Genomic DNA, 26,889 nt, shown 5'->3' on the forward strand with positions numbered 1-26,889 from the left:
AAATGTGAAATAATTGTATTTAAATGTTATTTACATGTGTAAAATAATGATCGTAAGTAATTTGCATTATTTTCTCACCGAATAAAGATTTTAAAAATTGAAAAGTATTAAATTGAAAACTTTGGAATAGTACATTAAAATTAAATTTACGATTCATCAAAATATCGCTCACCTAAGTATTACTATTTAAATTAATCGCGGTATTTCTTTGGGGTGTTTTAATGGTACTTTCACAAATATCATGTCACAAGACACTTTCACTACTACCGCAATTGAGTCCGAGTCACTGCAAGATATCTTCTTTTTATTTCGAATAATTCATTTACGTTTGCAATTTGATATTCACTGATCAAACAATAATAGTACAATACATCAACTTACAAAAATTCGATACTATCTGTATGATGAAAAGAATGACCTTGAACAGCCAATTGTTTTTGTTTCAACTACAATACGCAATTCTGTCACCTGGAAACGAGAGTTCAAGCACCACTTGCTCTTCCCAAGTTCTGGCTAGACAAGTATCATCAAAAATTGAAATTGATGCTCACAACGCAGCTAGAGGAGTTATTGCAACTGCTTTCAAGCTCGATGAGTTCGTTAGGACGAGCCACTTACGGGCGCATCGTATACGCGAAGAACATCCGCGGGCGAGTTAAAACAACCCCAGGAGATTTGCTGGAAACTCTGATGGCCCGTGTCACTAGCAATCGGTGCGCCCACGCGCTCGTGTATAACACGAGACTGTTTAGCTGTCCGCAGACCGCAGATTTAGATCGGACTACGAAGAGGGAAATCTGGCCCCGCTCTCCAGTCCCTAATTATCTTGACATCGGGTCGCTACGGGTGAACAGGTAGAACAGTGATCCTCAACGGACCGAAACTTTACACCAGGTACGATGTGTACGAGAGCAAACTGCACGAGGGAATGCAGGAAGATACTTTTTGGAGTATCTTCGTGTAAATATGAAAGTAGAATTTGTGAAAGGTGGTAATGCCATCGGAGTACAACTATTTTCAGTATATGAACAGGATTTTGACTCAGTTTTTATAATTACTTTTTGGTGGAAATTTGACTGAAGGAATTTTATCATTTGCTTTCAGTTAATGTGATTTTAATATTACAACAGATTTTAATGTAATTGAGGTACTGTGATCTCTTTATAAGAAAATTATATTTAAAATACGAGTTGTTTAACGAAATAAGCTACAATTGACGATATTAAATCTTAACCACATGTGTGAAATATTAATAGTCCTTTACTCCATCATTTAAATTTACTATAAAATTATATCCAACAGTGAGATTTTTTATAATTTCATACGTTCATCTCGTGTGTTACTAAATATCACTATAATTTTTTAAATTAAACTAAATTAGACATAATTAAATCCATGAAAAGGATAGCGAAGTAATTAAGAGTTAAATATGTACTAAGTATTATTAAGTTCTGTTATACTGTTAGTTCATTCATTAAGTACGTGGAAAGTGAATAATAATCAAAGAATATCAAATAAGTGGTAGCACAATGCTATGTATGTACATATCGTTACACCAACTCGAACTGAATAATATGAAATTCAAATTATTTAATATTATAGTACTACACGAAACAAAAGGATTCATACGAAAGCTACTTTCTGATTAATTACTACTTTACCATAAAAAATATTGAACAAGCATTTATGAAAAAGCTTTTGCAAAATTCCGTTCCAGAAGTGAGAAAATTTTCTGATGTCATTTCTTATTGCCATGTGCAGATTGTGCAAAAATTGTAATTTAAGACATCTTCTTAAATTGTATTTTAAAAATTATTCTGTAAAATGACTTCTTCCTTTGAAGTATAATTCTCCGTTTAAACTCATACCACTTTATCAAATAAGTGCAGAAGAATAAAAAAAGAAATTTTTCAAATTAAAACAAGTTGACAGTTAGTTAGAAGAGTGACATTAGGAAGAAAATTTTTTTCTTTTACAACTTAGCCAATAAGTTTCTGAATCGTTATTAGAATCTATAATAAAATGTTGTTTCGGTTTATTACGTACTACTAGGGTAATGGAAGAAACAATTGAAATAAAAACATTAAATTAAAAGTAATACTTTTCAAATAAAAATAGCTGACTTATAAACCTAATTCTTGCAAATATGTATATAAATAATGAAAATTTATTAAATGTGTCACGATTCCAACAAATTAGCTATACATATAGATAAATCACCTTACTTCCCCAAACATTCATTTTAAAAAAATCGAGCTCCAAGATTTCATCTTGATCTTAAAATTCAAGAGTAGGATTAAATCTGGGTTAAATTTAAATAAGGTCTTAATTAAATTCAAGTCAAGTCTTTATTAAACCTTAATTAAATTTAAGTTACGTCTGTATCATATTATACTTAGATTTAAGTAAAATTTCAATTACGCTTGTTTTTATATTTTATTCAACAAGAGATTAAAACAAATCAGAAACATTTTCCCCAAAAATATTGTTGAATTTCTCTTTAAAAATAATGTAACGTCGTATCATGAGAAAAACAATTTCATCCTGAAATTACGCATTCTATGCAGAGACATTTTCATGTTTCGTTCACACGGTCGTGCAACAAACATTTCTTTCAGCGACGGATCGGGCTTTCGTGCCAGCGCGTCTGTAATAATGTATTTCAAGGATTTAATTATTCGCGGTATCCCTTCGGCCGTCGACGGCATATTAATCGTATGCTAATCGATATCGTCATTAATGGGTCTCCGTTTAGAGCGGGTTTACCGCGGCGCGCAGCCTCGATCCACCGCGAAGAGGAAAGCAAGAAAAGGAATCTCCGCCATTCATCTGATAAATTATTTTGCTCGACAGGAGCGTTTATCGGCGACGATGGAACATGTCGCGAGTGAAATTCACGCATATCGATATTGCCCGTCTAACTTATAGTCGGCGACCGACGCAAGTAATTATGCGCCCAAGGACAACGTGTCGACAGCAGCCAAGAACTCTCGAGAACCTTTGATTCTGAGAACAGATTCGCAAAGAAATAGCTTAACTTCCGTGTTTAACCTTTTGACTGCGGCTGTGCAAGCACAGCCAAGAACTTGATTTATCGACTTAAGGTTGATTTGCACATATCCATTCGTGCCTGTCCGTCCATTCCCATCCGTTTTCCTCTTAAGGTGGATTAGCACACATCCGTTGCCGTCCAATCTGTTTCGTCCTGTTCCGTTACAAAAAATATCGTTCCCTTGTTTTTAAATGGAGTGGTTCACACTTGACGTTCAGTGGTCGTTCGGCAAAACCGACGTATGGTTCCATTCGGACATCAGTTTTCTTCTGTTCTGTCCGTACCCGTCTGGAAAACCTAATATCGTTGGCAACGATACTTTCGCTTTCTGCCGTAGACCGACGGAAGGCCTCTTGAAAATCGGGCGAAGTAGACCCCTTTCTATGACCCTGATGGGTTCTCGAGTCGAACGTCTTGAAAGGCGCACCACGGGGGACCGTCATAAAAGGAAACAGTAGGCCATCTTCTAATAAACATGTAGATACCTAATTATATTTCTTATTAGTTATCTATGAAAGTATTATTATTACTAGATTCTTTATGTATTCCTGATGAAAATGATACCAAACATGACGTAACTCGGAATATTTTCAATAATTGTAATGAAAAACGTAGGTATTTCAATTTCATGTGGTACCAACGCGATCCATTGTGAACGTTTTTACATAATATAATTGTAGGCCCTTTCACACCAACTCGATTACTTTTGCTCTTCAGTATTAGTAATTTTGGCAATATTAAAATACGTTGTAGTGCAGGTCTAATTACGTAAGTTTTTTAACTTGGAAATTATTTAAAAAATACTAATGCTTAAAATTGCTCAGCTTTCATTAATATTTATGTACAGTGCGTTCACAAATGAATTATCTCCAAAACTATTAGAAAACGGACTTCGGCCCCTTTTTTTAATCACACAGGTTTCTCAAATTAATTTTAGATTTTTGAGAATAAATTTTTCGTGAATTACAAATGAGATCTTCATAACATAAGTATAATAAAAATACAGTAACTCACAAATTGATTAAGATAATTACTAGACCAAAACATTGTCCATTCTTTAATCACTATCACTTCCCGAAAAGTAGTCGTACAGTAAATCTTCCTGATGTCATTCTAAAAGGTGAATCCTCTACTTTTACATTCTTCAATTGAATTTCCACGAAGATCTTTCTACACTAAGTTTTTGGCCAATAAATTGTGAAAATTCAAACGACTCCAGCGTTTTTAAAAAGTATAATTTTTTACAGAAACTTTCTCATATGCTTCTTATAATCAATGTTGAAACGTCTTCTTGGAAACTTAACTTGGAAATGTAATAATGGAAAATTTACCATTTCAAATGACACCAGGAAGGTTAATGCATGACTTCTTTTTACAAGGTAACAGTAATTGAAAAATGGACAATTGTTCGGTCTAGTTCGGTCTAAACTTATTTAATTGATGGTCATTGAAAAATTGTAGTCAGGACAGTCTACAGGTTATGATGCGCATTCGATTTAGGCCTGATGCAGACAAGCGACTTCTTTCCTCGTTTTTCCAGTAGAAAATATCAAAGACAGATGTACTATTGTGCGACGAAAGACGCTCGTCTGCACCACGCCTCAGAGGAAAACGGATGGAGACGGACAGACGGATATGTGCGAATCAACCTTTAAACCAGATTGAAATGAAATTAAACTGTTCTTTTAATACCGAATTTTCTAAATTTGATTAGACTATGATTAACTCCTTAGGCATTGCAATAATTCGAAGAAAATATATAAAATAAGATATCAAACTTATGTATATGTATATAGTTGTTAAAAATATTACTCATTATACATACTACAGGTCAAAAGCTGCGAACCACTTAGTTAATTTAAGTTTTGGGTAATTTAAATTTAAGTCATTTAAATGAATTCTTATTTAAGTGCTTTAGGGAAAATTGTTTCATAAGGGGTTAATTGAGTTTCGTCAGTATAGATTTGAAGTACGGATTAATTATAGACTACCAAAAATAATTAAAGTAGCCATCAAAAGAGTGCTTCAGGTTTCGGTTTCGTATTAAGCGGGTTAATTAAGATCTTACTGTATACCGAAACATGTACATTCATAACGTACGTAATAATTTTTCAATTTATGCAAAATTGTTTCGGTGATAAAACCGAATTTTTTACAAAACATGGAACTCATCAATTTAGATTCTAGAAGGTCCGTTTAATGGATTGTGACACAGACCCGACGCAAAAGTTTATGGCGTCTTGGTTCTGAGACGTGAGCAGTGAACATGTTAAAGGGTTAATAACTTGACAATATAGCAGAGGAGCAAAGTGTTTTCTACCAGCGAATGATGGGTATATTCCCATGTCACTGAGATACTATGTCCATCGCGATACCGCATCGATAAAACGCAGCCCGCGATGACCGCCTTCGAGGATACGATATCCTTGACGTTTTATTCCACCGTTGTAACGAGTTTTACTGCGACCGTTGCGTTTTTATTGCACCGCTTCGACCCCCGTCACTCGAGGAAATGCAAAACTATTAAACTGGCGTTCTGCTACCAGCGTCCTGCCAACAGAGGACGAAATATGCGAGAGGGAACACGAGGAAGAGAGTGCTTAACGACCAGTGTTCGATTCTCTTTCTACGCATCAACGTACCAAACTGAAAGCGATTCCATTTAAATTGCGTTCCTTGCAAAAGTACTACGATTCGTCCATTGCATTTTTCATTCAATCGCTTGTCGTTGCAAGAAATCGGACGGGTAATAACGCAATTGCGACGGGGGCGATTGTCCCGTTTGCATCGATGCTTGATTAAGTACGTAATATGTAGTCTGCAAAAGGCTGTGCTACTCTTTGAGATATCTGGTAAAAGAGAGCTCTGAGTGTAGTACTTTGTAAATGGTTATTGGTTACCAGATATTATCGATATTGTTATTGGTTTTAAGCATGGCAGAAAATGACGTTATAAAGTACAATGTAAATGACATTGAGGAAGATACTTTATATGCACGTATACTCCTTCGAGAGAAATATGTATCTACATTAAATTCAGATACTGCAAACACTAAAATGAATCGCAGAAAATGTGGAGTTTCAAAGTAATTAAATACAGAATTGCTGTATCTAATTTGTAAATCTAACTCTGTGTTCCACTTTTAATCCCCCTATAACCTATACTTTAAGCATCCGGATAGATATTAGCTCTTTTAAAGATTTATAATTAAATTAGACAACTTAAATTATATTATATTAAGTCTAAAATAAGTATAGTGTAATCGGAGAACACCTAACTGGTTTGTGAAATGATTTTTTTTTCTACTCTTCGTAAGAGTACTTTTCATCTGATCTAAATTATGTTCAGACTCTTTACGATGAAAGGTTAATAAAGAGTACTGTATCTTATCCTAAAGTAACTTTAGAGTTAGGTCAAGCTAGACATGTGATGCATTTTAATTCTCGGCTATTATTTCAATCTAATACCGTATAAAGTGTATAAATTCGATTAACTAGGTTTAAATTATGCAATTTCGTGTAATAAAACTAACTGCTATTCGGTTTAACGATGGCAAAAATACACTTAACTGAAACTTGAACTGTAGTTTAATAGTATTCTATCGAAAATAATAAAATTAAGTGCTAACATCCAGACCTTACTGCGTTCTATATTCGTACTATCAAAATCTATCTGCAGACTCACTATACTTCTTATACTCACAACCATCCAGTTTCAATCCGAAAGATATAAAATTGTACTCACAGTTTTTCGGCAGTGAGAAGGGTGGCCAGGTTCGCAGGAATCTGCATCAGTCCCCGATAAGAGCAGTTCACTTCTTGACCAGTACACGTGCACGACCACGGACATCTAGCATTGTTCATGTCCTCCATCGTCCCGGATAGGCTACCAAGACCGAAACTACCGAGGGCGGTACCGTGAGAGGCGCTACCGCCCAACACAGACAAGATTAGCAGGAGTCCCCAGGCGCAGACCACGGAACCGCAGCTGACGCCTAGTAAACGCAGCGACCAGGCAGGCGTCATGGCACGCGCCATCGCCAACACCTTTCGATTAATGTCTTTCACGGCACGATTTGGTCCCTCGAGGATCTTGGCGATGCTCCCGGCGCGGCTCTTCGGTAGAATATTGTTTGGTTCGTACAGACTGAAGCAGGCCGTCTCTCCACTGTTGGCTACCCGACCGACGGTGATGCTTGGGTAAATGTAATTGGGCGGTGGTTCAAGGAACGAGGATATCTCGAGTCCTTCCGTGGGCGGACAACCGAGGATCCTCACTGGCTCGAGAATCGGGTCTTGTTCCAACCGTATGACCGAACACTCGAACTCATTCGACGTCAAATCCCTCGAATTCGGACCCTGTCTTTCCGTAGCTGTACCTCGTGACCTGTCCCTCCTTCGACCATGAACGCGGCACGATCGATTGGAATTCCTTCGCGTGCTATCCGCGCAATGCCTCGAGACGCCAGACGACGACACTCTTTGCCTATGTGCCGGGCAGTGTCCTCTTCTTTCGGGTTTCTCGTCGCTGTTATCAATCGACGTCGTCTTCCGTGGCCGCTTCGAACGGACCTCAGTGCTGTCCCCTATCTGTAGATCCAACGCGGGGCTGGCTTGTTCTTGATGTTGCCACTGATGCACCAACACTGACGTCTCGTTCAAAATTACTCCGCGCTCGATTTTCGACGCCTCGCTGATCTTCGATTCATCCACCTTGGAGACGTATCCAGTGTTCGCCACCGCGAGACCCGGACCACACACCTCACCGAGGTCCTCCGCCGAAGATGGAACCTTCTCGTTGGCTTTCTTCAAATCGATCTTGGTTGAGGCTACTGACGATGGCTGCTCGTGAGCTAGACCATCCAGCTGGCCCTTTTGGGGGCCGTGTTCGTGGCCCCCCTCTTGCTCCACAGGTCCTTCCGGCGAGCTGTTGTACACCACTAACGGCACCACCCGTTCCTGCGCATCCTGGGCGACCACTTTCACTGACTTTATCTTGACGCTGGTCTGTTTCCTAGTATCTAACGTACCCCGACGGGTACGTGGCTCCAGCGGTTCTACGGTTGTCCGAGGAACGATATAACGAAAGTCATTTACTGGTTCTCGATTTGTGTTGTTACGTTTGCCACTTTCAAGTGTTCCAATTCTCACGTATTTCGGTGAGCGTTCGTGTTCTTTTAGAACAAAAGTAGAGATAGATATTTGCAAAATCTGTTGATCTTTTCTGGGCGAAACTTCCGTTCACGATTGCAAACTTCTCGTTACACGGGCATTATAATGGGCAATAGATCCGTCGATTTGCCTACCGGTTGATCCAGATACTTGACGCGGCAATAATGCATCACCTGGAACAGGAAACAGGAAAAAACGAACGTGAGCAAATTGTATGAAATTTATAAGTAGAAGACGTCAAGTAACACGGTAGTTTTAACAGCTTTCGTTCGATGTGCATTAGTTCGAGAAGCGTACTACGTCTCTCGAAGGATATTTAGATGCGTGGAAATTGTTCGAGGCGAGGTACAAGCTGTACTCCGCAATAAACCCACAATTCAGTCAGTCAGATGGATGTCTTCCACGCATATATGATATACCATTGGCTGCGGAAGTTGGATGTATTCTAGATAGAGGGAACTACTGTCCCTCCCTACGGCAAGGAGAGGCTCAACACGCGGTCGCGAATCGACGGAGGGACAATTTTTTCTCCACCGTCATAGCCGATACGCGCCGACGAAAAATACATCTTCCAATGTAAGCAAATGCGCCGAGCGTTCTTCTCTCGGACGGAAGGAGAAAGGAGGAAGACGAAGAAACCGAATGGCGTAGCCGTTACAAAGAGAGGAACTCACCGTTGCAATATCGGAAGTACGAGAAAAATATGCTTTCGAAGCACAATCAAGGACTCGAACGCATTCCATGCACAGCCGTTCGAGTTGCGAGGCATATTGGAATTTTTCCCCGACATTTTCCTTCCGCCCCGCTCCCTCCTCTCCGTTTCTTTCTTTACACGCCCCCTTCGTCATCCCTCCTGCTCTTTTCTTTTCTACTCGTCTGCCGAGGGAACGTGCCTCGAACCAACCGCACGTGATGTCTCATGTACATGTTGCTCACTCGTAAGTGCTCCCAGATACGTTTCCACGATTTATCAGTACCTGGGAACACCTGGAAATAGAATGTCTGCTGGCGTCTCCGTTGCACGCAAAATAAAGCGTGTCACAGTTGCTCTGAATTAAATCGACCAAGCGTGTGCAGTCCTAGTACAATAGAATTTATATTTCGACTCGGAAAAGTTATTTATGTGCTGTTTGTGTTTCAATTTTGACAAAATAAGGAAAGTGTTGTGTTTGAGTTTTTTTTCCCAGAACAAGTAAAAGTCAATTAACTTTTTTGTGACTGTATCCCTATTGCACTACTCTCTCCATAATTTTTGTCAGAACTTTTTAATACTTTCCCTCTCTTTTAAAGTATCACAATTACATAAATTTAAATATGAAAAATGTACTTTCTCTTTGAAGTCTACTGGAAAAATAAATGTGGAGAAACTCGGAAAAACGGGGCAACTATAATTTCAATGTCACAGCGGTCTCCTCGTTCAATTTTTAAATTACTATCTACATACAGAATTACGTGTGTACAATTAGGTTTTTCAGATTTGTACGTGAAATTTTTTATGATAATGTAGACAATTTTACTCCAGGAATCAAACTCCAAGAATTGAAACAAAGTAAAAAACTTTAAAGATATGAATATTACAAAATTTGAGTACTTGAATAATAGAATATTTACCTACGTATTGAAATAGTTGAACCTGTATATGTATATTGGAATCTTTGAAAACAAAAAAGTTCGAATACTAGAACATTGTTAGTATTTGAATATTTAAAACGTCAACTCATATACAATTCGTATTACTAATCTAATACTACTAAATTGAACTTGTTTCATTACAAAGTTACAACTTGAAATCACATAGAAGTTTCGAGAATATAAACAATTAATTTCGAAAGTCAATTTATACACTAACAATCTGATTTTGCCTTCCCAAAAGCTAGGACTACATAAAATGAAAGAATTGCAAGAAAGTATCATTATACCATCGAATTAGTATCAACACAATGGCAATTATAATTCTAGTTTTAACTTTTACAATTCTTCATCAAGTTCGATAAAAAATACTTAACACTAACTAACAGACTCCGAAAACTAACAGAACCCAATTTTTCCAATCTTTCTCCAATTACATAAAAGCTAATACCTCGTGCATGCGAAGACTAACAGAAACGACCTACTTAGAAGCGCTGTAAAGTGCAGAATATGGAAAGAAGCTGCCGAGCGGCAACTCGCGTCGCGCATGGAGATTCGACAGAAAATCTAATATTCCCTTGGACAGAGGAACATGGGGCAAGGGTCGATAATTCGATTAACAGTAGAGTCGACACTGAGAACAGTTAGGCGAGACGCTGCCTCTCTCAGCAGACGCTGCGCCGTCGTGCTTCAGAGTGTGGTTAAAGTAGCTAGCCTTCGGTACCGGAAGGAGGGGATATGTACACCACGCACGTATAATATTCTCAAGCGTCCTCGTACATATAATATCGGGGCCTGCCAGCCAGCCTCTGATGTCGAAGTTAAGACGCCCAGGGGGTGGCGCCAACTCCGAACGCGACAAGAGACGGACCGAGGACAGAGAATACTCCTTTCCCTCCATTCTCTTGTCGTTCGACGAGTGCTCAGCATTAATTAATAACGTTAGTGCATATTAATTGAGGCAGGGTAGCGAACCGTCGCTTGGCTTCGTTCGAAACTTTTTCCTTTGCCCCTTCAACCCCTTCCGATACGCGTAAAGCGTGAAGAGAAGAGAAGAGAAGGAGCGGAAAATTGATTCTGTCTGTCACTAGGAGCCCTTGACTGGTCGAAACGTAACGTGACGGTGCGTGCAGCTGATGTAATTAGGGAAATTAAATGTTACAATAAAATCGAACCGTGGAGAGAGGGGCAGACGTCCGTCGCGGAGAGAACAGCACAGAATTGAACATTTTGCCTTGTCTTTCGTTGACTCGTGTGTCGGCGGAATAATTGGGAGAACAAATATTTGCCTTCTTCGCCCCATTGATTGACACTTCAAGTACGCTCGATCATCACGTGATTCAACGAGTCTATTTTTCTTTTTCTATAGGGCTGTGTTACTTGTTTGGAAAGTGTATTAATGCTTTTAAAATTCTTCGGCAAACAATGGCCCGCTGACGTGTATCCCCCGTAAAAAAGGGCTGAAAGGATAATATTGACACAGATACGAGAATGCAGCGACCCCCCGTTGAACGTTGCAACTTTCAATTTGTGCTCCGCCTTTGGAACAGATTGTGAAACGAAAACGGGGACATATGCTGTAGCTTTTAATGGAATTAATTGAGCAAGCACACGGAACTGTCGTGATCCTTTAGCTTCTTAACAAGTTTACAGCGAATTTGATTGCGCGTTTGGCCCTGATGGACGTACTAAGTGGTTTATTTCAAATATTTTTCATACCATTTATTATTAGACTATCTCTTTATTAGTAGGCACTGTTTCCAATGACAGTTGTTTATCTTCCAGATTAGTTTTGTGTTCGTATCCTTTAAGAAATTTTTATTCTCTCAATCTAATTGTACCTCTCTAATGTGCACGAATTATAACACAATTAAAAAATCATGCTTTCATTTAGTGCAAAAACCGCTGTTTTGAAACCAATCAAATTATCACGTGGGTTAGGCAATGGTTAAATACACTGGTAACCAGTGAAGTGAACCGATTCGAAAACGTACCAGGAAGAAACAGATGAAACTAATATCGACTCCAGACTCGTGTCTATGATGAAAGGACTCGTGTCGACTGAATTACGTTTCCCATGGCTGCTGCAAAGTCCTTCCGACGCATGTAGCAGTCCAAGAGTATATGATATACGGAGGAGCAGTGAATTCCCTTTGGAAGGGTAGACTGCAGGGAAAATCAGACGGTTCGAGGATAACCAATACACGGTTCCCCGGGAATATTGCGTTCTTATTGTAATATATTTGTAAGCCACTTCGCCAGACAGTTTCATCTGATGGCGCGCGAGTATAGGCAGGTGGATACAGGAATATTCCTTCGAGATATATCATTACACTGCGCCAGAGGGGAGGTCGATTATTCGTCGAATATTCTCACGAGAAACAAAGGACAGAAAGGGAGAGTTTCATCGAAACGGGAGCCCCTTTGTTCCACATTTATTTCACCTTTATCTTCTTCAGTTTCAGGCTGATCGTGATAATAGCAAACAAATTTCAGTTGTTCTCGAAGTCATTTATTCTGTGAAACCTTTGCCAATTTCTTCTTAGTTTATCACTCCACATCTTGCTAGAACAATATCTTGTTTGAGTTCTTTACGTTTAATTTTCTATATTACTTCACATAGATTAGGGAGAATTATTATGGAAATAGTTTTATCTAATAATCTACGTCAATATATACTATAATGATGCATCTACCAATTAATAAAACAGAATTGTATATTAGACTTGTTTAATAATAAGTCAATTTGATACTATTCAAAGTAATTTATTTATTAATAATGTAAAACAGATTCTGTATGGTTTTCTATGACAACCTTTTATGATTATTAATGGGTGTGATAGTTAACTCACAAGGAAACATATCGAAGTGTAAATTATATTTTCATATGTATATGTATACTATATGCAGAACCAAACAAAACATCGAATGGTGGCAATTTTGTATCAAACAATTAAACAATCAGTTAATTTCACACTGGTCGTAGCTTGTTGTTATTCTGTAAATAGGAACACCTTTTCTATATAAATCTCTATATTTGCATTAATTGTCATATTGCCTATACGTATTGTCGAGAACAAATTGAAATCACATTGTCAATTAAGAGAAGTACTGGTTTCCTCTACATATCAATACATTTAGTTAATAAATTAATGGATAAACAACTCCATTTCTCTAATTGATGCAAAATAAATAACATTGCAATCATCGTAGGAAATATTAACTTCGATCAAAGAGAAATCGTATTACACAATATAACAAGAATGTATAAACGACAGCTATATTACAATTATGCATTTATAATATTAATAGTTGAGGTCGCAAATAATATATTTCACTCTTAATTACTGACACCATTTTCGGACATTAATACGGGCAGAGTCGGTTCGATTCTAATTAAAGCATATCAAACATTCACAAAATTAATATATTTAATAGTAATTGAATCAGTGAGTTGATGATCAGTACAAGTCCAGAATTAGCCATTTTTAAATAATATTAAAGCTATATCTGAACCCCAGAGTTCAGATATATTAAGTCGCACAGAAAACAAATGGACTTAATACATGTACTCAAACTGTACAAAGCTAGATACAAGTTGAGATCAAATATTTCAAAATGTGGTTTCGGACTTGTTCTGTTATTCAACTCACCTATTCAAATGTTATGTGGATATAATACATAACATATACCACTCACAAAATTTAGAGCTGTTTCACACTATGATGCTTGTATCTCATATGCATATACTGAATATCTATCAGATGATTATTCTCGTGAGATATAGAATCGCGATACTGATTTTCGGTATCCTCGATCGGTCGGCGGCATATCGGATGCATATCGCATACACGCGTATGCGATGCAAATAATGTGAAATAGCTCTAACGTGTCATGGAAAAATAGATATACAGGGTGGACTATATAATAGTTTCAAATCGTAACTAATGAAATGTCAGGGAAAGAAGGTATAAAACATCTCGTAAACAAATCAGTTTTTTATATTTTACCCCAGTACTTTTTTACTTTTAAAATACAATTTGTTCAGTACGTGGGTACATTCCAAACTTGGTAGCTACACTAAACTGTTTTACAAACTAAATCTTTAGGTAAAAAAGGATAATTAAACCTTTAATACCCAATGACACAAACGGATCTGCTCCAATACAAGTTAACTCTTTACACTCCCAATTTTTTTTATATTATCTGACTGACTCAGTGTATGAGTATCTTTTAAGATAACTATTGTCAAGTCACATTCAACACAAAAATGCAAAGGATTAAACCAAAACCAATGATATTTTAAGGTGTTGCAATTTGTATGGCCACCTTTGAACATATACCTTAACGATCGATACAAATTTCCCAAAATATTTTTGTTCGGATATCGCGACACGCGTCAGAATTTACCATACGATGTAAAAAGGGCGATCGAGAAAGGGTAAAGCCATCGCGAACATCCCTCGTCTCGAAGCGCAAGCTTCGGTAACGACGGAAAACATAACACCAGGGGATGGCACGCGTGGTTTCCCATTTCCTCTCGACTTTTCCTTGGCTAACACGATTTTCCTCCAACCGTCCCTTTCCTCGTGCCATCGGCAAGCGGACGAGACACACGGAGCCGATGATTTTTCGGTGAAAAGCCCGCCGCCAAGGGGCATGGTTTGCTTCGGAGGCGGAGATGTTTGGTTAACATGTGTGCCTAATGGCCCGTGCGAAATGGATTTTTAAGGTTTCCGTCCTTAGAACGCTGTACGCGCGAGAAAAAGAGAACGAGATCGATCGAGAATCGATGTCCCCGATGAGGACCGTGACGAGAGTATGTACGACGGGAGACCATGATCGAAAGTTGATGGAAACGGCGAAACTGTTATCCCCGGGACCTTGATGCGCGTATAATGAATGTTCGATGCGCGAGAGCGACGAGACGCAAGTATTATTGACGTGCATTGGTCCAACAAGCAGCCTTTCCACTCGATTGAACGCATTTTTAAATTCTTCTTTCGGGGTTGTCGGCAAATTTAATTATCACCGAGGGACATAGAGTTCATGGAAGCACGATCAGTGGACAAGGTGGCAGGATAGATTAAGTGTTATCGTGGAGGGGTCAATTAATTCTGGAGCGATATGTTACGTTGAATCGTATAAGTGGCATGAGAAAATACGCTAGACTCCCACATAACACGAGGAATATGTTGTTCCGTATTATACGAATCATAAAGGTTATACAATATAGATTATGTATTTGAAAATTTATGGTTTGATGCATATTTATTAAACACGTAAAGTTCAAATATGGAAATTGACACAGAGGGAAGTAAGAACGCATTATCTAGACTAATTTCTGTATGACTATTGATGCTCTAGTAGTCTCTTGTGATGGGAATTATGTCTTCGGAAACATATCAATTATATAGTTATTAGAAAAAATGTTTCAGGATATTTTAAATACAGAATTTATCAACATTTCGCAAGTAAGTATTTGTTAATAAGTTTATATTAATTGTTTAATACTAGTGCGATATTTGGGAAATTATATCGGTTCATCGCAATTGCCCAGTCAGCAGGAAATGTAAAACAGTTTTCTCCAATACTGACAGTATATCCACCGCAGTATACATATGTCGAATGGCATATAAGATAGTACAGATACGGTAATATATATGTATAAAAACGTTGTAGATTAAACGATAATATCATATCGCAAGTCTGATATGAATACAATTACAACAAGAAAAACTTGTCAAATATAACCTTCACTTTTTTCTAACACTTTTATTTATATACTTGATTATAACCAATAAGTATTGCTCATTCTGTTGAGCCAGATAAATACTTCTTGCTTACACTTACAATTCACTAGTACTGAACAATTATTGATTCTATTAATTAGAACTTCTAAAATAATAACTGAATTAGTCCTATCGCTAATGACACCTTACAATAGCAAAACATACCTTCACAAGCAACGTGAATATGTCACTCCACCACTGTGAAAAAACTAACAGTAAACCGAAGAAGAATTTTAAAGAAAACTGAAAACAAAATTTCTAGTTGCATAGTTACTTAATTACTATATTGTTAAACATATGTTACACGTTACCTAAAACTTATTGCAAAATCTACCATTTAAAATTATAAATTTAAAATAAATTAAATCTGTGTATTAGGAGACACTCCGCTCAATTAAACGAACAGTTTTCTTGTGGGGCTCTGCGATATGTGCCATATTATATTACAATAGTTAAACTACACAAATCTCGGCAAAATGCTTTCACATCAGTTCTGATCAGTGAATTAATCCACACATTTCGTTCCCCGCAATCGACGGATTAAGAAGGAACACGCAGTCCCGTGAATCATATCGACTGGCAACAAATGAAACAGCTCTAACGGCCCGCTCAAAGCAATACATCGCTGGAATATACCTTTTTATATAGGTTTTACAGATCTCACGACAAGAAAGCAAGAAGGGTGGACCTCCAGATATTAGGTTTCCCAGTGCGGTTTTCAACCACCCACTCGATCGGTTGATCGGTCGACTTTACCCTGGGGAAATCACACTAGATACGAATTGGACACCTCACCCTCCATGATAGAGCGCACGCGAAGCACTTTCCCTCTCTTTTGCACCTCTCGGAGTTCTTGAGAGGGAAGTCCAAGAGTGTGGAACGCGCGTCGGCCCTTGGTGACACGCCGACCGTGCTATGTATTAATCGGGGAAGGATCTTCTTTCATTCCTTTTAGCAACAACTCCTGCCAGCCCCTGGGACCGCAAAAGGTAGAAAAGGATTATCTGAGAGGCTGTATTTTGTGACGATGTATCGACACTTCGGTGATTGCCGCGAGTCAATACCGCTTTCCTTCATCGAGGAGTTTTGATAAATTAGGGACCGACTACATCCAGCTTAAGGTTGAGATGATCAACTGGAGCATCGTCTAATCAAGAACTTGCTTTAATCTACTGGATGAGGCATAGTGGTAGACACAGATATCTAATAGAAAAAATTGATGAAACGAATTTTACTTGGCTCCAAGGAGGACATAACCTGATGTTAATGTTTTCTCAAAGTATAGAAGTAATACGAAAGTCAATTTTATACTTCTAAATAAAGTATTTGTTTAAATCATCTAAATAGTCTATGGTTAAACGTCAGACGACTTTACCCTGTACTTTTGAAATAAGTTACTGTAATAAGTTATTAAGTAGTTTCGCCATAGATACAGTATCGTCTTGTTATAAGCTCGGTGCTGTAAATAGAGGAAACGTGTTTTGCTTGTTAGAAAAACTATAATGGCTTGTCAGTACAAGATTCTCAATATTCTGATTTCACAAATATGTCCCTAATTATATTTGATGCATTTCCCACGATATGGATATGTTCAAATACTTATGCACGATGGTGTACATATGAGCAGTGAATGTCTGAAAAAATCTTTAGTCAAACTCTGCTGATCACCTCCCCCAAAGTTTCATCGTTTATTCAAAGTTCTACACATTTCCAGTCACGCCAATGTTTCATTACAGAAATCTGATATGTATAATTAGATTTAACAATAGCAAATTCTTTCTAACCTCAATTACCTATACGATTCTCCCTCAGGCTTTGCACAAACCATACCCAACAAAGATATATCGCTATCATTATTATTCAGGAAACTCGGCAAGTTACACATCCCAAAAGAACCGGCCACTCGCCATTCTGCATGCGTTACGCAGTAATGATCTAGAAGAGCAGCAAAATGTAACGAGTGCTATGTAATCGACGTCAAATGTTTCCAAAGAGCCGCTTTATAAATCGCGTCGAACCAACCGATGAAAGTTTCATTTCTCGCGCAATTAAAAAGGATCGGGCTCGGGTCGTAAACGCGGCACAGAAATTACACGCTTCCGATAAATTACAAATGGGCGACGCGTCGTGGGGCCTGAGGGTGAGCGGGAAATCGGTCCGTTAGAATGGAAGAATTAACCGCCATCTTGCCGCGTTTATCCAGAGGGCGCGCGCTGCCTGATAAATTAAACGCGTTCCCTTTTCCTCCGACTGGTCGATAATTTGAATCGATTAAGGTACGGCGGAGCATTCAATTAGGTGGTCGGGGAAAGAGGCTAAAAAACGGCAAAAATCTCGTCGCCTGTTGCGATACCGACACAAGATAGCAGACCTGTATTACCAGACGCTTCGAGTAACTGCTACCGAACAATTCCCAGCAGCCACCTGCGGCTAACTATCCATACGGCTACATATACGTGTTGTATATTAGATTACGAGTCACCTACAGTGGATCTATAAATTTTCTCCCGCGATAGCGCATTGATTAGCAGGACTACACGCGCATTGCGTGCTTCTAGCTACCCGCCAACCGACAGCAACCGCAGCAAAGAAATCTGGTAGCTGCTGTCTTGGCCCGATTCTCGATCACTTAGGACACATTTCGCATTCGTCCTGTACCGTGTCGTACATTATCTCACGCAACGTCTAACAGTCCCGGGAATGTTGCTTCGGTAACGAGTTTGGTAGTTGGTTCTCACCAAGAGCTCCGATCACGGTGATGAAACTTTCTTCCTGGTGGAGGACGATTCTTGGTTCCTTAATTAATGTATTTATTTAGCTTTTTATACGTCACTGGGTATCAGCGTTGGCTTTAATGAGTGAGTTAACGGTAAGTTCAGAAACTGGAATGATGCCCTAGTTGAAGTTATGGAAATCTACTGCTACTGTTCATTATTTAGCACGTTGGATAGTGTATTATAACTCAGCATGTTTGATTATAGGTTAATATAATACGTAGGTTATAGAGTGTTATAGACAGAACAGAACGGAGGATTTCCTTCGTCTATAAGCTTTTGTGAGTAGAGATAAAATACGAGAATTAGTGATTAAACAGAATACTGTTACAAAGAGGTGACGTTTAATCAGTGAAGGATTGTGATGCAAATGGAATACCTAGGCTTAAAACGTTCGACATAGGTAATAAGTGATTCTATGTAATACGTTGCTATTATTTATGCGATACATAATATAGACACATTGACATACAATAAATGATGTAATGTCTTCAATTCTATATTCTAAGTGACACAATGAGGTCAAAACTCATTTGCTTTTAACAGCAGCGGTTACGAACAAAGCAACTACTTATGTGCTGTATGATCAATATCTTAACCCCCCCCCCCCCCCCCCCCCCCAACCTTCTTTAATTTTAAGATAAATTAAGTCTTTAACAGGAAAATTATTGAGAAACTGAGTTAAATCACAACTAACTGCAAGACCGTTATAAAGCTAATGTGCAATATTATTATCTATATCCGAAAGAACTTTTAATAACCTGCACAAAATACCAAGAATTGTCCTCGATTTTCTCACACAAATTCCTTATCTAAAATACTTTACTCTATTCATTGCCAGACCATAAGCAAGACAAAAACTCTGTTAAAGAACAATCCTCGTTCCTTTCACTCATTAATCGCGTCCGCAACTAGACGAAAAGTACGGATAGTTCCCAGATCCAAATGGTCGGTTTCACTTTGGATCGAGTAAACGGTAGATTCGCCCTCAATATTAGAACTTCCGGATAACGGAAGTCCTCGCGTCTGAACAGGTCCTAGAGTAAAATCCTCCATCTATCCCCAGTAGCTGGCCAATTGCTGACGTGTCCCGCGAACGTTCGCTCGAGAAGCAAGAAAAGTGTCCCCCTCGGAACTCGCAACGAACGTTGGAGGGCGAGGAAAGAAACGCGGGTGGAAAGATCCGACAAGGGGGATGAAGATTTCGTAGGACAGGAAGGATGGGAAGGGCAAGGGAGAGCGGAGTCTAGACCGATTAGCGTTTGGTCGCCGGAACTCGGAGACGGGCTCAGAAAACCGACGGAAGTGGCTGGACTTCCACTTCTAACGCGGATGGGGAAGATGGAAAGGGGCCTGGGGAAAGACAAATAGAATTCGGAAGGAGTTTTTGCCGACCGGCGAGATTTAATAGCTCCGTGGATTCGCAGAAGCTTCGCGATGGAGGAATCTCGACTGGTTGGTATCCATCATTCCACGGTGGTACACACTATCATTCAAAACAACCGGATGCTTATTTCATCAGCATGCAATTTAAATAAAGAATGCAAGTATGTATTATGGAATATTAATACTCTCATACTTTACTTTTGATTTTTATATACAGGGTATTTAAAACTGATGTGCAATAACTGAACCTGTGCATATAAATGCCAAGTGTAATAAAAACTTGTAGAAAAACTTGTAGAAATATGTATCTAAGAGAAACGTAGCAAATTAGCTTAGGAACAGTAAAAAACTGAGAGGCTTACTGTAATTAATTCAAGCAATAATTTAATAATAGTCGGAAAATTAAAGAAACAAGTATTTCATTTTACTGCAGTATTAGTCAGTTTATGAATCAATCTTTAATTTAAAACTCAGTTTCCTGTAATAATAACATCATAATTGATTTTTACAATTTTAGACATTAAAGTAACATGTTTTGTAGAGTATGTCTTCGATTAATTCGCTTAACATAGATTACAAGTTTCAATTCATGTTCTATTTTGTTTGTGTTGCCATTGTATTGAATAACAATAATCTTGAATAAAGGATATATGTATGCATATTATTATTATACATATTACAAGTGTCCAGGTAGCATACATTTTAAGACGAAGTTCTTATTGTTTAACTGTTGTTAGCAAATGATTAATCTTAAAGAACGAACTATAACACATTTTAGTAGTCACCAGACATAGAAAGATAAATTGAAAAGTTTACAATCTGATGCAGAAGTAGTACAAGTTACACAATTATTTTTTTACGAAAATCAATGAACTGCCTGCTCGAACTTTACTGAAAAATCTCCCATTATTATTCCAGTTAGTGTCATCCCTAGAATTCTGTTAAGTAATATGTATATAAACGTATTGACTGCAGGACAATATTCTACACCACAGATGAGAAGTGCCGATAACCAAGTACACAACTGTTGCCTTGAACTGAATGCTTTATATCCTTATTTTATTCATTTATCTTAATTTAAGTACTGATTTTCGAAGCTTAAACCATCTAAATGGGTAACGATGTCCGTCTATTAAAAATTTGCATCAATTACAACAAAATAAGTAGCAAATCAGTACCAAGTCTGGGCAGTTGTAAACAGACTATGTTAGTAAATAATGTAAAAAATATTCTTAGTACATTCCTTCTGCGTTACGTGACGTCTATTTCAATCCACTCTTACCTTATACAGTTGGAAATTAGTTATTTTTGTTTTAATAACTGGAGTCGATCATCAAATATGAGATGTTTGATTTACCAAACACAAGTTATTTCAAGTATACCGACATCAGAGATAAGGTATAGCCTAACATCCTACAATCTAGATTCAATATGTCTGATTGAGTCATCATTTTAAATTCATGACGTAGAAAATTAAACTGACTCAGATAGTTCTGTCTACATTATCTGTTTCTATTAACCAAACGTCTATTAATGAAAACCGAGCTCAAATACTAATTGCCTGCACAGCTCCAACATCACAATTGAATATAAATTCATCAGAAAGGACAACAAAATTTATGGCCTTATCGTGACAAGTTCAGGAATGCAGCATGTTCAATCATGAGAGCGTGTAAGTATGTCAATCGACCGAACAAGGGCAAGTGGAAGTCATAAGAGCAATGAAAACACATACGTAAAAATCGACGGTCAAGATCCATATTATCATATCAACGAAGATATAACATTCATCAGCGTAAATCAATACAAGTAACGAAAAAAAATAAATACCCATCAATCAAATACACACCAATTTTCTCACGAGTAGTCGTGGTTCAAAAGTGGGAGCTCCATTGATTCCATCGAGAGGTCGTCAAACTTTCCGAGCTTATCGTTCAGACCAATACGACGAGAATAGTGTTTAAATGGATGCGACAATATCCGCCTAGGGTGTCATCGTAGCCCAATATTGACACGACGCCGTCTTATCACACGTGTGCGACATTAATCACACCGCACAGACGGAAGAAAGAATCTATTCCGCTGCCACTCGGCGAACAGAGAGAAAAGAGTCAAGGAAAAAGCACGGACAGGATCGTCGGAGTCAGCGATTTTCCCCTCCGAGATGAGGGCGACTGTTAAATAAAGTCATCCACCAAAAGGTCCTACCTTGTGTGCTAATGGTAAATCTATAATGGTCTCTGAAAGATTCGCTGTACTTTTTCCCTTTTCTTCGTCTTAAACACCTAGACTTCGTTTCGATGGACAACGTCTACCATTTGGGCCTTACAAAAAGAAGCAGTTCGAAAGACGAAGATCGATCGTCCTCCAGTTCGATGTATCCCGATAATTTCCCGTAGAGAGTAAGCAGAGACATGTATCTAATCTTGACACGATGGACACGTAGGCCTGGGTACGCGTAATCGTCGATAAATCGGGTTCGAAGAACCCGAGCAGATCTATTTCTGGCGAAATACACTTTTGAGGACGACTAATGCGAACGGATGGATAACAAATGCAACACCAAGTGAAACACCATGTCCCTGATAAGATGAACAGACTGATAAGGATGTTGCACGACGCGATAATCGCTGACTGCATAATGAACTTTTCTATTTGTCCGATTACAACTGGCAGAACTGCTTCATCGAGTTCTACGGTCGTGAATGGAAATATCATCGAATTCCAAGTAAAATCTCTCGCTGTGAAACGATACATTGGACATATGACATTCAAACATTTCATGCTGATTTGACTGTGAATAATATTTGAATAATCCCGTCGATAATAAATAAAAAAATATCAATCTTAAGATAAGTTCATGTTTGTCGATGATCTAAAGTTGTTTTACTGGTAACTTTAAATACATTACATTGGACACTTGTCTAAAATGCAAAATTTAATTACTCACAATAATATAAGCAATAAAACGTCAAATAGAAGTAACACCAAGGAAGCTACTGAGAATCACTGAAGCCATTTTCTTAACAGCTAGACACATGACCACTTGCATTGTTATTTTTTCTAAAAATGAGGGATTGTGAAAAAAGCCTTGCTCCACATTTTCGACGTCCTTTATTCGGGAACATCGCAAAACAGAGAAAGCAAACCGCCCATGTTACGTTTAGGCCAGATTTGGGTCACATTTGTCTGACAATTAGCGCTTGGCCGAGAGCCATCTGTCTAGTTGACGATTTTCGTCAAACTGCAATTGCATTTCTTGCAGAAACCATTTTACCCGGATGGATAATCGTCTTTAAAAGGCGCCCTGTCCTAGAATGGTTAACAATCCCTCGTTAACAGGACAGTGCCTCGTTATCAACGGCGTCGAAGCGATGAGAACTTCTCAGAAGGGACTAAACGTCTCGATACAGTTTATACTTGGCACTCTGGGTCATACTTAACCACAGTATCCTATCTTAAAGCACCCCATACAAGAGATAGCCACGCAGCTCGTTATCGTTTTACGTATAACAGTTATCGAAATTGGCCGCGCGTGCGTGGATATGGTCCGCTGACCCATGGCAACTGTACCAAGGTCCCTATGTGTGAGCACATAGGTGTCCTCGGGACACATCTCGCTCTTGGCTGTAAAACATGGCAGCGAATGAAATACTAGGCGGAAAGCAACACTATTTCCCCACTCCAAATATATTATTTACGCCTTTCCGCGTTCACACCGTGCCCGGCCAGGGTCTAGGAAACGTATATCTTGGTTACTTTTTAATTCCGTGGAATCCCATTCGCGTGATTAATGGGGATCGTTTCGTACACTTGCGCAATTCCATCGTCTTTCGATGTATATTTCATTTTCAATTGAGGAGGTAGCCGTGGGCAGTTAGTGGTTCGACGGCCAGGTAAGGGACGGAGAAAGTGAGGAGAAGTGGAAAATGGCGTCAGGAGTTGGAATAGAATGGTGAAAATTTCGTGGCCAGACTTCGAGTAACCAACTCTTGAATTTAACTCTAGAAAGATTAGTTAGTGTCTACCGAAAAGGATTATCCAGTGATTTTAACCCAGCCAATATGCTTTGGTTACTCACTTCTTAGTAATTTTTCATAGCCAAGGTAATATCTATCATATAATCTTTTTTATGTAAATGCATTCTTAAAACTTGTAATCTTATTTTTGGAAATTTCCAAATTAATCGTCTTAACACATCCACTTATGCTAGAATTAAATAAAAAGTTCAAACAGATAGTCGGGCATACGAACTTACTAACAACAGTAAACTTCATCTTCGTGTAATTACTCTCCATCGCTAATCTAGTAAGGTCTTTTCTTATTTGTCTATAGATATAACGTATGACGCGACACTAGACAAGAATAAAATACGAACATCGAATGGTCTTCTATTTTACGAAAGAAATTTGTCGGTTGCCAGGGTGTATTGCAAGCAGACTATTGACGCATGATTCAGCATACAAAGAACGAATTTGTTCGTTGTACTTAGGCACGATCGATCACGCACCTCTGCTCCATGTCGAGGCGCTTCGAATCTCGATTCAACCCTGATAACGATGTCGGGTACATTAGCGAGCACTGTTAATTCGTTGCTCGTACACGGCGCACTTCAACCCCAGGAAATGTGAGCGGTTCCGTTCTGTTGTTAATCAATTACGCTGCTTATCGAGCGTTAAAGCGTAGTGTATGCACTACGTAAAACGTTTATCTTTTGTTGTTGAAGTGATACTTAGGTTGATAAATGCATACCATTCTCAGAAAAAACCTGAGACGAAATAATTATTTAGTTTCATTACGTGCAAATGAAAAATTACCAGGATAAACTAATACCCGTTTTGAAGTAACGATATATAAGAGTAAACATACAAAACGCTAAATTTAAAAAAAAAAAGTCGGTAAAGAAGGTCACTGGGTTTGAAATGACCCTGGGTGTATGAATGTAAGTATGATGAAGGAATGCTATAATGAATCTTTTGCTTCAGAGACGAACGAGTTATATCTAAGTAAATAGGTACTACACAAACAAAGGTTTGCAAACCAAATATGGCAATAGTCCCTATGTGAACATATAGCCAATATTTTTCAAAATATATGAAATACCCAAAGATACAAGCATTAATATTTCTACTAGCTATACATTTACTCTCAAAGGAAGGTAGTAACATACTTGACTCAACGAGTTTTATAAACTCGTAAAAATTAGTTAGAAAGCAAGCGCTGAACTAAGGGAAGCTTCCCTCGCCCATATACATATAGTATATTAAAATTACAAAATGCGTTACACATAAATTCAATGTTGAATTTCACTTATGTCTAACCAAGAAATAATTTAAGGAAAAGAGTGTTCAACTTTTCCTAGCGCAGAACTAAGCAAAACACTTTTTAATAATAAAAAATGTATCGAGAACGAGGAAACGTAGTTTCATTTCAGATAATACTTGACCCGGGGACGAAGTCGAAAACGGCGGAAGATCACGACCATGGAATTGCAATACACCCCGCAAATACGTTAGCGTGGCGGCTACATACGGAATCATGGCCAACACACAACGAAGGAGATGTACTCTTTCACGATAGATAGCGATCAGGCACGGGTCTCGCGGCTTTATTCTTTATTCTGCGCAGGAAGTCCAAGGGAGGTTAGATCAGCCAGATAGAAGGGGCTAGTCGAGCATCCAGGAAAAATAGAATGGAAGGAAGGAAGGAAAGAAGGAAGGAAAAAGCCGGGACGGTGAAATTCTCGTTTCACGAGGCTCTCAGGGAGACAAGTATGTCGACTACCGTCGAATTATGATAAATATCGCGGCTGTGACGCTGCGATGTTAGAAGCCCCGTAGCCCCCGTGTGAAGACCTTCAAGCCCAACATCCTCTTTCCGATCTGTACTTCGATCTATCTCGTCATACATATCGAAAGATCGGCGGATCTTTTGGCCACGAACTGTGCGGCGAATACCATATGCTAGACGTGTACAGGTTGACCATCCCATGTCAAATGGAAGATCGTGCGGCTCATCGCGGAAGCATCGAGAATAGAGCTCGTGATGCACCGGTCCTCGTTAACGAGTAGAGTGAACCATACCTGAGCGGAGAAAAATCGCGGGTTAGTAACTTAGGTTTTAACTGTATACGATCGTTTTGTAAAAGTCAGACTAAATGGCGAATGGTTAGGGAATAAATGACGGTAACGTGATGACGTTGTCAAAAAGTATCCACAGTTTTAAGGTTGAAGAAATTGACTTATTTGAACTTGAATGCGTTAAATTTGTAGCTGCGCTAGGTGTACACTACATTTAGATTGGACCCAGGCTAAGTAGAATTAAACATAAATTACACTGGAATTAGAATCAACTCAAATTCATGGATTTTATAGGTTTGTTCAAGCCTAAATTATGTCTTTGCATCTACTATGTATAATTTGAACTTTTAAAATATTTCTTTTTTAAATATAAGGTAGGATACGTAGAACAACCTTACAAAGAAGCAAAAATCCTTTCCTTTTTTTATCGACGAATTAACTTGTACCTACGTAAATTTTTTTGCAACTTAAATTTTTTTAAAACTGCTAACACGTGAAATTCCACAAATCAATAAGAAAATATCTATAGTACCAGTATGTCCATACCAATTATTACGCAGAAGTCCTATACTTCGTACAAAAGTTATCAACTAAATTCTTCCATATAAATATGCTTAAAAAGAGATCAAAATATCAGACCAGAATCTAAAAACTGCCACTGGTAAGAAACGAACTAACAACATTACCTCATCCCTTGTCTTAAAGGTTGCCTCTAAAGCTGAACAGAGACAGAAACAGTGCGAGGGTCAAACGAAAAGACGAACGTGTAGGAATGAGAAACGAGGACGGGGCTAGCTAGAGCAAAACAATTACCTACCCTTCCTGCTCGCCGGGGGCGCATTTTCACCCCTCGAAACGTGGGAAGAAAAGCCACCGCTTGAGGTATACGGACCTACCCCCTGTAGAGTGCGTACGCGCGCGATCGCTGGCAAAGAGACACCGTGAAAACTGGTCACGTGGATGTGTGCTGCTCCCTGACACGCATAGGCATTCCTCATCCTCTCG

The 26,889-nt window shown here is 38.5% G+C and overlaps 1 protein-coding gene across 1 annotated transcript in view; it reads right to left on the bottom strand.

Moving 5' to 3' along the window:
* Sli (slit guidance ligand) overlaps nt 1-6,906 on the bottom strand; it is a 520,631-nt gene extending 513,725 nt beyond the window's left edge. Inside the window, 1 exon segment of the mRNA XM_076393084.1 lies at nt 6,797-6,906. Coding sequence (XP_076249199.1) covers nt 6,797-6,843 — 47 coding nt within the window. The 5' untranslated portion in view covers nt 6,844-6,906.
* Nucleotides 6,907-26,889: the final 19,983 nt, after the last annotated feature.

The sequence above is a fragment of the Calliopsis andreniformis genome, chromosome 3 (genome assembly GCF_051401765.1).
Source record: "Calliopsis andreniformis isolate RMS-2024a chromosome 3, iyCalAndr_principal, whole genome shotgun sequence".
NCBI lineage: Eukaryota > Metazoa > Arthropoda > Insecta > Hymenoptera > Andrenidae > Calliopsis > Calliopsis andreniformis.